The 12,979-nt window shown below is 48.7% G+C and overlaps 1 protein-coding gene across 2 annotated transcripts in view; it reads left to right on the top strand.

Annotated features, from left to right (window-relative positions):
* LOC147114253 (sialic acid-binding Ig-like lectin 13) overlaps nt 1-12,979 on the top strand; it is a 54,285-nt gene that overhangs the window by 19,459 nt on the left and 21,847 nt on the right. For both annotated transcript variants that reach the window (XM_085995931.1, XM_085995930.1), the window contains exon 3: nt 7,528-7,896. In XM_085995931.1, coding sequence (XP_085852057.1) covers nt 7,528-7,896 — 369 coding nt within the window. The remainder of the gene's footprint in view (nt 1-7,527; nt 7,897-12,979) is intronic.

Genomic DNA, 12,979 nt, shown 5'->3' with positions numbered 1-12,979 from the left:
TTTGTCTTACGGATGTTTAGTGTAAGGCCCATGCTCTCATATGCTTCGGTGAAGGTGTTGATAATGGTTTGTAGTTCAACCTCCGAGTGAGCGCAGACGCAAGCGTCATCTGCCTACTGTAATTAGACGACAGAGGATGGGACGACCTCGGATCTGGACTGGGGGCGACGGAGGTTGAGCAGTTTCCCGTTTGTTCTGTAAATTAGCTCCACTCCAGTGGGGAGCTTACTGAGGGTGAGATGGAGCATTGCAGCAAGGAAGACCGAGAAGGCCGTTGGTGCGATGACACAGCCTTGCTTGACCCCGGTTCGTACGTGAATTGGGTCTGTGGTGGAACCGTTGGTCAGGATCATGGCTTGCATGTCGTCGTGAAGCAGGCGGAGGATAGTGACAAACGTTTGAGGGCAGCCGAATTTGAGGAGGACACTCCATAATCCCTCACGGTTGACAGTGTCGAAGGCCTTTGTGAGATCAAAGAAGGCCATGTACAGCGGCTGGTGCTGTTCCCTGCATTTCTCTTGTAATTGATGTGCAGTGAAGATTATGTTCATTCTGCCCCTTAGTGGGCGGAATCTGCATTGCAACTCTGGGAGGAGCTCTTCGGCCACTGGGAGAAGGTGATTGAGGAGGATTCTTGCGATGACTTTCCCTGTGGCAGACAGCAGGGAAACTCCTCTGTAATTACCGCAATCGGACTTGCCATCTTTCTTGAAGATGGTCACAATTACGGCGTTTCTGAGATCCCTTGGCATGCTCTCCTCCTTCCAGATAAGAGAAATTAGTTCATGAATTCGTGCTAGTAGTGCTTCTCCACCATGCTTTAGTGCCTCAGTGGGGATTCCATCTGCTCCTGAGGCCTTGTTGTTCTTCAGTTGTCAGATGGCCTTTTCAACCTCATGCTGGGCTGGGGTTGTGCCTTACTCACCAACTCGCACGTTTACACTCTGTTCCAAGCTGCACTCAGTTACAGTTTGGTAAAACATCATTTGAAAAGTCTTGAAGATTTGTCGCTGATGCTCACTTTGGGTCACATCTCGGTGTAGTGTTCAAACACATTTAAACTTCACGGTGGATACAGTGTGCATAGAGTCATTAGCCTAGAAATTGGATAACACGGAAAAACGGGCGCGGGCACCACGATGAGAGATGTGTCCTCGCCTGTTCAAAGAGTGCAAGCAGCACATCAACATCAGTGCACAGCCTAGAGCTGAATGCACTGGTGACAGGCTGTGCACTCAGCAGGGGGCCAAATTTTGTGTTGTTTTATCTAAAATTATCCTGTTCCTCTTAAAGGCAGTCTGCACCTCCTAAAGATGAGCTGCCTTCTGCTGATGATAAAATGGTAAATAGGCTTCACCACTAAACCAAACGGCTTAACAGGCCAGGGATAGGGCACCTAGGGTCTTTCACGCAGCTTTGTGCTGGGGGTCAACACTGGAAGAAAGGTCTTCTACACACAGCGGCCAGAAGGCCCTCCAGAAAGATGGATGTAGGACCAGATCGCTGAGGCTGTCAATGCCAGCAGTGTCGACCCCCAGGACCAGACTTGAGTGTCCAAAGAAGATTCATGACCTTAGGCGAGTGGTCAAGGTCAGTGAATGCATCTTCAAAAGCCGTCCCTTACAAATTGCACCACTAGCCTCACACACTGTTTAATGCCTGACTCCCCCCACCACCCCCCCGCCCCCCCCAATCACTCATCTACCAACCATCTCTACCAAACACGAGGCTCATCTCCCATTCCTAGCTTCACCGCACCTCCTTGGAGGCATGGCTGAGCGCTTGGCCAGAAGGATTGGCTAAAAGAATACAAGATGCTGGTATCCTCACACTTCATCCTCCAACACATCAGTCCCTAAAATTCCCCTTCCGTCGGGGGTGGTCATCAGCATCGGCATTGGGGCCTTACAGGTGAGGCCTCCCAACTGAAATTTAGAAGCCTTCCCTGTATACGCGCGGTGGTTGCATCACGATTAAACCCTTTAAGGGCCATACAACCCTTGCCCGCTGCTGCATGGCATTCAGGGTATGGGGTGGGGATGATGGTAACAGCTGAGCCAGTGTCTATAAGCAAAATCTGCTACCGGCCCCCTTTTAAGACAACAAGGACTACTGGTCTCCCGCTACCATCACGTCGGAACCCCACTTCCGACCAATCTTTGGGGGCCAAACCCCGTCATATGGTAGATCCTTGGCGGGGTCCCTCCAATGGGTGTGCATTGATGATAGAATTTTGCATTCCCAATGGGTGTGCATTGGCGATTGCGTGCACCGGTAAATGATTTTGCATCCCGCCCATGACAATTTGGGCTTTCATAAGGGTTACCAACTGGTCCAATCATTGATCCGTCCCAGAGGGCTTGGATTTGTCCTTTTTTAGAAGGGTAGCTAGCTGAGCCAATTGTTGTTCCATCCCAGAGGGTTTGGGTCCATCCCTCAAGAGGTATCTATGCATTGCATCATGGTCCGGGTGCCTGTCTGGGTCTCCTGCAGTGTTTTGCGAGGTGACCTTCCTTCTTACAATTAAAGCACTGTCCCCTAAAGGGGTAGTACCTAGATCCCTCCACCGCTGACACTGGTTTCTTTGCAGTGGGTGGTGACCTTTAACTGGTCTTTTACCAGCTCTCAGGCTCTTTTAACGTTAGTCTCTATATCTGTCCACTGATTGGTGGGCCTCACGGCTATGCCCAGGGTGGTTTTAAATAAAGAATGGAGTTGGGTCAGGAACATCATTTGGAATTGTTCCTGATTCTTTCCTGCTGCAGCATTTGCGGGTGCCTGGTTCTGGGTACGTGCATAAATATCGTACAGGTGATTACTGAAGGCTCTAGGGGTCTCATCTGGGCCCTGTTTAGTCTGACTAAGCATAGCCACTAAGTTTAAGTTTTGGATCCCTAAATGGTTTAGGATCTCGGTCACGACTGCATTGGTCGCTGTGCCATGCTGGAGGATCGCGTCTGGTAGATTATTCTTTAAAGAAATGGAACAGGCCAAGAGGAGGACTCGTGTTAAGTCTCCCTCTTCTAGCTCAGGGTGACCCCTCCTGAAATCTGCCCACCTCCTATTAATTGCCAGTGGGTCATTCCCATCATTAATGGGCCCCAACTCGTGGCTACACGCCGTGGCGTCAGCACCAGATATGGGCTGTGAGTCGGTAGTGATGTGACCATGCATATTACGCCGTAAAGAGGTAGTCACTACTGTTACGTTTGGCCCTTGTGTCTCCAATGTATTCCATGCTTCACCGCCCTCCTGGGGATTATACTGACTGCCTTCCTCTTCCCAATCTGTCTCCCCCTCGTCCCCTTCTGTTGTCTCTGTTATGGCTCCCCGTGTTACTACGCATACTGGAGCCTGTTGCTGCCCTAATTTACTCTTTAGCCACGCTATTTCTAGGTGGCACTGGGAGTGGTCTGCCTCCCGATGTGGCTTCATAATTGCTTCCCTTAATGCCCCCCTAGCATCTGCTACTTCCTGCCGGAGCCCCAGGTTTTCCAATTTACATTTCTTGAGCTCTAATCTTGTTACATTTGCTGACGCGACAGCTGCTCCTGCATTTAAATTTGAGAGGCTTTGTTACTGTAGCAACGAAGCTGCCTGCTTGGCTCCTCTTTCTAGTTGCCTGATACTGTGGCCTAATCGATCAATTTCTTGTCTCAAATGCTGGATTTCTCCCTCCTTTAACTGCCTAACAAGCTGGATGCCTTCTTCTTGTAAGATTCGCAAAATTTCTGCATTTCCCCGAAGGCTGTTATTAATAAACGGGACCCTGCGTGGACATTTTAAATAAAAATGGTACCCAAGATGGCGTCCATGCCTTGTGGCAGAAAGCCTGTGGGATTTTAAAATGGATTCTGCAACGCAGACAGCTTGGGAGAAATCGAAACTAAGGCTGCAGGTTTTTCTGTGAAGAGAAATTTTGTGTTTTGGAACCAGACAGGACTCTGAATTATGCATTAGACTGAATTGGAGACAAAATCTAAATTCAGTTTAGGCTTATAGTTAAGTCCATCAAACAGTCTGCATATATTATTGGAAACAGATTAACACAGCCATCGAGGCTGGACAAGCCCATCAAGGAAATTTCAGGACAATACAACTCAATTATCGGGCCGGTAGATGCGATTACCGGCCATCTAAAAACCAGTTAGTATGAATTGCTACCATTATTTTAAACAAGCCTGCCAAAATTAAAACAAAGAACTAACCTGATTTGGCGCGCAGATAAGGGTTTTCGACGAAAGTATAATTGAAGGCCCCGGGTAGCATTATTACGGTTGGCTCGGTGGAGTTGGATCGTCAGGTGCGTTGGTTGGTTGGTGTGCTGGTGCTGTTCCTCGGCCCCTTACCCTCGTGGCTGCCGCTCTCTCCCCATCCCGCGCTTACCCCATGGCCTTTGCCTGTGCCTTTTCCCACTCCATCTGGAACTGCCCCGGCACCGGGTCGGGCGGACACGGGCAAATTCAGGCCAGGCGAGGCGGGACGCGATGAGGGGAGAAGGGAAAACCACCGAGGGGCAGACCGGCTGAAGAAGACCAAACGAGGAGAGGCTTTGAATCATCGGGCCTTCAGCCTCGGCCAACCTTTGAATATCTGCACACCAACTCAAACTGGCAGCTGTCGACGAAGAATCATCCCTGCAAGGTAAAGTATCAAACAGAGACTTTGACTTTGGGGTACGTGAACCTGGACAACGCCCTTGCAGCGCCCAAGAACGATGTGACGACGGCAGGCTCCACAGAGCACCAAGAGCAAACCCCAAACCCAACCGCTGTTTTGAGTCTAACAAACCTTTTGATTGGTGAGCATGAAGTTCTGACCCCTCATAGCTTAATCTAGTTAGGTATATAGGGGGTGGGATAAGGATAAGGGGATTGTTAAGATAGTTGTGTTCCCTCGATGTGCCGTGTGTTTCCCGTACCCTGCATAAGTATAAATATTATTATGATTCTCTTGTAATTTTTGCCTGTAGAAGTATACACTAGTAATTTTTCCATAAGATTGTATCAAGTTTTTCCTCTTCATTAAAATCTTGGTTTTTGTTTACATCCAACCACCTGTCTACTCGAGTCTTCTCTGTACCGCCACCTTGTACATAAGTCCGGTGTCTAGAATCCAGGGGCGTGGGGGCGATTTGAACCGCTCACAAAGCAGTCAGAGGCATAACTGACTGGGCGCACGCACACGCCAGGCAACACCACCAGCACCCCACCACCCCCCTACATTCTTTCTGTTCTTTCATACTTTCAATCTCTTTTTCTTTTAGTTGAATCTCTTTGGTTTTTCGTTCTTTTAAATCTTGTATCTCTCCATTTAAATCTCAAATCTCTTTTGCATTCTGCCTCATTAATTCCTCATCTCTCCGAGCACAGTAATGTGCCCCAAATGATAAGAGACCATTTGCCTGTTTGGGCCTTAGCTTTCCCTCATCTACCCTTTCCTGGATAAATGCCGCGAGCTCCGCAAAGGACGCACGTTGGCCCTTACAGATGCATCATGCCCGTAACTCTTGTAACTCCCTTATGGACACCTTTTCATATATTTTCTCATAGTAGGCTACAGCTGCATCTTTTGCTGGATTTTTGTATGACCCGATCCCTTCATCCTGTGTCTTTTGAATTTACTTTTAAACTGCGCACCACAGGTTGAATCGCAACTCTCCAAATTTCCAATTGTTTAAAAGAATGATCTAAAGCTGTCTCGCCAGATCCCGGACGAGCCCTCAGTTTTGTAAGCTTTTTATTTCGACTGGCATTAAATCGACAGCAAGACCAATTCTTTTGAAACAATTTGTAATAAGTTTCTTAAACACACATAGAAACATAGAAGATAGGAGCAGGAGTAGGCCATTCGGCCCCTCGAGCCTGCTCCGCCATTCAATGAGATCATGGCTGATCATCCAAACTCAGTACCCTGTCCCTGCCTTCTCTCCATATCCCTTGATCCCTTTAGCCTTAAGAAATATATCTAACTCCTTCTTGAATATATTTAATGAATTGGCCTCAACTGCCTTCTGTGGTAGAGAATTCCACAGGTTCACCACTCTTTGGGTGAAGAAATTTCTCCTCATCTCTGTCCTAAATGGCTTACCCATTATCCTTAGACTGTGACCCCTGGTTCTGGACTCCCCAGCCATCGGGAACATCCTTCCTGCATCAAGTCTGTCTAGCCCTGTTAGAATATTATAAGTTTCAATGAGATCCCCTCTCATTCTTCTAAACTCCAGCGAATATAAGCCCAATCGACCCAATCTCTCCTCATACGTCATTCCTGCCATCCCAGGTATCAGTCTGGTGAATCTTTGCTGCACTCCCTCCATGGCAAGAACATCCTTCCTCAGATAAGGCGACCAAAACTGCACACAATGCTCAAGATGTGGTCTCACCAAGGCCCTGTACAACTGCAGCAAGACATCCTTGTTCCTGTACTTGAACCCTCTCGCTATGAAGGCCAACATACCATTTGCCTTCTTAACTGCCTGCTGCACCTGCATGCTTACTTTCAGTGACTGGTGCACAAGGACACCCAGGTCTTGTTGCACTTCCCCTTCTCCCAATCTATTGCCATTCAGACACTCATGAACATCAAAACAACAGCCTACTGGTATTTATGGACTCTACTCGATTTCCACACATAAGGTAATGGGTTTGATTTACAGAGACTTGTACTTCCCTGAGTCAAGCAATGCACATGGCATTTTTCCTTGCTTCTTGGTCTGGTCTGTAGAGGGAGGGCTTCTTGTTTTTCTGCGTGGTCATCCAGACAGAGAGAGCGTGCCTTTGGGTTCCTTGTTTTATATCTTTTTAAGTCCATTGTCTCTAGTCTAAATTGCTAAGACCCCAGGATTGGGTCTTAGATTCATGGCAGTTCTTGATTGGCTTTCCTTTGAACATGTGTCTGTCTGCAGTGGCTGGTGCCATTTCTTGCTTAAGTTAATTGTTTGTTGACACCTTTTAGTGGCTCTTGAGTTTCGATGGTGAGTTTCGATGGTGTCTCTGTGGGGGTTATCCTGTTCTGCAGGTTTCCTTTGTTAAGTTTCACACCGTTGCCTTGAGCTCTGCTCACCTAGGGAGATCCATACACATCAAATTTATCTTTATTACATACATCTTATATTAATAGTCTCGAGTCCATCACACATACAAATCATATAGTTTTATTCTTATACGGATACACTCACCCATTCCTAGTTGCCTTTAGTGCTGGTGGGCCTTCTCCTGGAAACGCTGCAGTCCGTGTGCTGAAGGTGCCCTCACAATGTCTCGAGGTAGAGAATTCCAATATATTGACCCAGTGACGAGGCAGCAACGGTGTGTGACCTGGAGGTGATGGGCATCCAATCACATTGCTGCTACTGGGTGTTGGAGGTGGTAGGGGAGGGAGGTGTTGTCAATATGGAGAGTTCCTTGTTTGCCCTGCGGATGGTACACACTGCAGCCACTGTGCGCTAGTGTTGGAGGGGGTGGATATCAAGTCTAATGGATCTGCAAGACATCCAGTGCTAAATATTGATATTTCTCTCCTCAGCTGTATTGTTAGAAGAGTGGAAAGGTGGCAGTCCACGAGATGTGACAGCACAGGAAGGTTTGTGCGCACAGATTCCCTGTCATTACAGTTATCCAGCACGTCTGGCAAACCACCCGCGAGATGGAGTCTGGTTTAATACCGAGAGAGTGAAACCATTGGCTCCCCTAGCCTTTTACTCCAGGGATCACAATTATGCGTTGCCACGGTTTCGCCATCGGACCCGGCTGTCTGGCGATTTGAAAGCTGGCGACTGTTCCCTGATTATAAACGACATCACACAGCAAGATACAGGACCTTATATTTTCAGAATAGTATTTGGCAACAGGGAGTACCATAACTACTACCCTGCAACATGGCTTCATGTTTCTGGTAAGTGCCGTGTTATAATTACTCGACAATTCACATTTAACTGTCAATGGGAAATAACATAAACTGTGGAGTTTCCATATTAACACAAAACACAGCTCATTATAAGGCCGCGCCTGATTATCAATAACCTGGCGATATCTTCCAGGTCAGCCCTAAAGCAACCTCTGATACTTTATTATCAATGATTAAATGTCTTGACTGTCCATTAATGTTCCGCAGTGACAGAGGGACAACCACTAAAGATAAGATAAGTATATATAAATTATATGAAAGTATATTTATACACTCAGGGATATATCTGTTTACACACTGTATGGATAGATCTGTATTTTTGTGAACAAACATGAATGTTTTCCGATGCTTTGGCAACATAAGATGTAACTTGTCATGCCAATAAAGCGATTTGAATTGAATTGAATTGAATTGACTGCCAATGAGCCGGAAGCTACCGGAGGCTGTGCAGAAACATTCTGCACATAAATGTCAGGTCCCAAATTTGAAAAGTAACGTTCACCACAGCAGACAGAGGAGCCGATAGCGATCAGCGCACTCAGGGAGAGTTCAATAAAACTCTCACAACCTGACAACATCCTCGGTGAATTGGACTGGAAGTTTTAGCTGTTCATTCTGATGAATGAATCACACCGCCCCACTCTCTCTCTCCTCACGCTCCTTCTCCGCCTCCCTCTTGTTTTCCTCCCCCAGTCTCTTTATCGAGCGCTCCTCTCTCGATCTCTCCGCACTGTCTCCACTCTCTTTCTTTCTCAATGGTCCTTCTCCCCGCCGATTAAATCCTAACATCCCGCGCCTGCATTCTGTTCACCAGCCGCCTGCTCAAACCACGACAGACAGAGGAGCTGGGAGAGATACACACTCTGTGAGAGTACAATGAAACTCTCACAAGCTGACAACATCCTAATATCACCTTCAAGTCACATTAAAGATCTCACAATACCTGTGGAAAAAACCCCACTGGAACTGCGCCTGTGCAACTACTCCCAGTTGGTTGGCAGCGCGTCCTTAATGTTATCAGGTTATCGACTCTCATCTATTTCTCTAATCATCTCTAAACACAGAGACAAAACTAAGACCTTGCATTTCTATAGCGCCTTTAATGACCTCAGGACGTCCCAATGTGCTTTACAGCCAATGAAGTACATTTAAAGTGTAGTCACTGTTGTAACGTAGGAAGCAGATCAGACAATTTGTGCACAACAAGCTCCCAGAAACAGCGATGTGATAAATGACCAGATCATCTTTTTTTTAGTTGATGGTTGAGAGATAAATGCAATTTGTTTCTGTCCTGCCGTAGACAGGATTGAATTGAACATTGACAGAGATCTCTAGAGAGAATGATAAGCCAGTGACCGGCTCCACCATCCCCGCCCAATATTGTCAATTCAAGGGTCTCAGAGTAAAAGTGCATTAAGCACAGTGACAGACACTCCGCCAGGTCTGAAAATAGGAAAGTACTTTATAGTTACACAGAGTTACATAGAGTTACACAGAGTTACATCGAGTTACACCGAGTCGACAGCACAGAAACAGGCCTTTCGGTCCAACTGGTCCATGCCGGTGTTGATGCTCCACATGAGCCCTCTCCCACCCCTCTTCATCTCACCCTAAAAGCATATCCTTCTATTCCTTTCACCCTCATGTGTTTATCTAGCTTCCCCTTAAATGCTTCAATGCTATTTGCCTCAACCACTCCATGTGCTAGCGAGTATCACATTCGCACTACTCTGCATAAAGAAGTTTCTCCTGAGCAGCGGCGGCAGGCAGCGAGAGAGGCGGGACCTGCGGGAGACTCGGCGGCGAGGTACAAAAGGCGGCAGCGGGGCCAGGAGAGGCCTCAGAGCAGCGGCGGCAGGCAGCGAGAGAGGCGGGACCTGCGGGAGACTCGGCGGCGAGGTACAAAAGGCGGCAGCGGGGCCAGGAGAGGCCTCAGAGCAGCGGCGGCAGGCAGCGAGAGAGGCGGGACCTGCGGGAGACTCGGCGGCGAGGTACAAAAGGCGGCAGCGGGGCTAGGAGAGGCCTCAGAGCAGCGGCGGCAGGCAGCGAGAGAGGCGGGACCTGCGGGAGACTCGGCGGCGAGGTACAAAAGGCGGCAGCGGGGCTAGGAGAGGCCTCAGAGCAGCGGCGGCAGGCAGCGAGAGAGGCGGGACCTGCGGGAGACTCGGCGGCGAGGTACAAAAGGCGGCAGCGGGGCCAGGAGAGGCCTCAGAGCAGCGGCGGCAGGCAGCGAGAGAGGCGGGACCTGCGGGAGACTCGGCGGCGAGGTACAAAAGGCGACAGCGGGGCCAGGAGAGGCCTCAGAGAAGCGGCGGCAGGCAGCGAGAGAGGCGGGACCTGCGGGAGACTCGGCGGCGAGGTACAAAAGGCGGCAGCGGGGCCAGGAGAGGCCTCAGAGCAGCGGCGGCAGGCAGCGAGAGAGGCGGGACCTGCGGGAGACTCGGCGGCGAGGTACAAAAGGCAGCAGCGGGGCCAGGAGAGGCATACCAAACTCCAGTCTGCGAGCTCAGAAGGTAGCAGAGAGGTAAAAAGTAATCGGGGTGTGACGTCACCAGGGAGCAGGTAAGTGATTGGTTGGTGAGTATTTCTCTCTTTTCATTACAAGCTTGAATTCTGTGGTGTTAAATTTGTAGGGTCTCTGTGTTGTAGTGAGGACAGTTGGTAAATAAAGCGCCCTAGAGTATACCTGTAACTGGGATATTGAATAAATTTTTAGATTAATTAAAGGAGTAAGTCATGGCAGGAGAGCTCAGACCCGTGTTCTGCTCCTCTTGCTCCATGTGGGAAGTCAGGGACGCTGCCAGTGTCCCTGGCGACCATGTGTGCGGGAAATGCATCCAGCTGCAGCTACTTGTAGACCGCATTGCGGCGCTCGAGCTGCGGGTGGATGAGTTTTGGAGCATGCGCGATGCTGAGAGGGTCGTGGATAGCACGTTTAGCGAGTTGTTCACGCCGCAGGGTAGGGCTGCACAGGCAGAAAGAAACTGGGTGACCATCAGGCGGAGCAACAGAGGCAGGCAGGAAGTTCAGGGGCCCCCTGCGGACATTCCCCTTTCAAACAGGTATACCAAGTTGGATACTGTTGAGGGGGATGACTCACCAGGGGAAGGCAGCAGCAGCCAGCTTCCTGGCACCAGGGACGCTTCTGCTGCTCAGAAAGGGAGGAAAAAGAGTGGGAGAGCAATAGTGGTAGGGGATTCTATCGTAAGGGGAACAGATAGGCGTTTCTGTGGCCGCAAACGTGACTCCAGGATGGTTTGTTGCCTCCCTGGGGCCAGGGTCATGGATGTCACTGAGCGGCTACAGGGCATTCTTAAGGGGGAGGGTGAGCAGGCAGAGGTCGTGGTCCACATTGGGACCAACGACATAGGTAGGAAGGGGGATGAGGTCCTGCATCAAGAATTTAGGGAGCTAGGTAACAGATTAAAGAGCAGGACCTCAAAGGTTGTAATCTCTGGATTACTCCCAGTGCCACGTGCTAGTGAATATAGGAATAGGAGGATAGAGCAGATGAATGCATGGCTAAAGAGTTGGTGTAGGGGAGGAGGGTTTTACTTTCCTGGATCACTGGGCCTGCTTCTGGGAAAGGTGGGACTTGTACAAGTCAGACAGGTTGCACCTGAACCAGAGCGGGACAAATATCCTTGCAGGGAGGTTTGCTAGCACTGTTGGGGGGGGGTTTAAACTAACTTGGCAGGGGGATGGGATGCAGAGGGGAGCTGAAATAGGGGGTGATGTGCTGCCAACTATAGTGAAAAAACAAGTCAGCTTGGTAGACAGGGCAAATATACAAGGGCAAGGCTGGATGGCATCTATTTTAATGCAAGGAGTCTTGCAAATAAGGTGGATGAACTGAAGGTGTTGATAAACACATGGGAGTATGATATTGTTGCTATCACGGAGACATGGTTGAGGGAGGGGCAAGACTGGCAGCTCAATATTCTGGGGTACAGAATCTTCAGGCGAGACAGGGGGGGGGTATAAGAGGAGGGGGTGTCGCAATATTAATTAAGGAGTCAATTACTGCAGTACGGAGGGATGACATATTAGCAGGTTCCTCTAATGAGTCCATATGGGTGGAGCTTAAAAACAAGAAGGGGGCAAGCACTTTGCTGGGAGTGTACTATAGGCCTCCAAACAGTCAGGGGGAGATAGAGGAACAGATATGTAGGCAAATCTCAGAGAAATGTGCAAATAATAGGGTAATAGTAATGGGGGATTTCAACTTCCCCAATAGTAACTGGGATAGTCAGAGTGTGAAAGGCACAGAGGGCGTAGAATTCTTAAAGTGCATCCAGGAGAGCTTTTTGAGCCAGCATGTAGAAGGTCCTACAAGAGAGGGGGCGGTACTGGACCTAATTCTAGGGAATGTGGCCGGCCAAGTGGAAGAAGTGCTAGTAGGTGAGCACTTTGGTGACAGTGACCATAATATGGTGAGATTTAAGGTGGTCATGGAAAAGGACAGGGATGGGCCGGAAATAAAGGTTCTAAATTGGGGGAAGGCCGATTTTAATAGGATAAGGCAGGATCTGGCCAAAATGGGCTGGGATCAGCTACTTGTAGGAAAATCCGCATCGGAGCAATGGGGGGCTTTCAGAAGGGAGATTGAGATCATACAATGGCAACATGTTTCCCGTAAAGGTCAAGGGTGGTTCCAAAAACCACAGGGAACCTTGGATGTCAGGGGATATATGAGAATGGATAAAAAAAAAAAGGTGGGCTTTTGGCAGATACAAAAGGCTAAAGACGGAGGAAGCCCTAGAGGAGTACAAAAAGTGCAGGGGGATACTTAAAAAAGAAATTAGGAGATCAAGGAGGGGCCATGAAATAACACTGGCGAGCAAAATAAAGGAAAATCCTAAGATGTTTCATAAATATATTAAGGGTAAGAGGATAACTAGGGAAAAAATAGGGCCCATTAGGGCAAAAGTGGAAATCTGTGTGTGGAGCCGGAAGATGTAGGAGGGGTTCTAAATGAATTTTTTGCATCTGTTTTCACTATGGAGAGGGACGATGTAGACATAGAAATAGGGCAGGGGGACTGTGATATGCTCGAACATATTAACATCGA

This window comes from Somniosus microcephalus, chromosome 8, assembly GCF_052327205.1.
Source record: "Somniosus microcephalus isolate GS21.2 chromosome 8, FLI_Smic_1.0, whole genome shotgun sequence".
NCBI lineage: Eukaryota > Metazoa > Chordata > Chondrichthyes > Squaliformes > Somniosidae > Somniosus > Somniosus microcephalus.
Note: the sequence above shows the minus strand (reverse complement) of the source record. Positions and strands in the feature narration are given on the sequence as shown.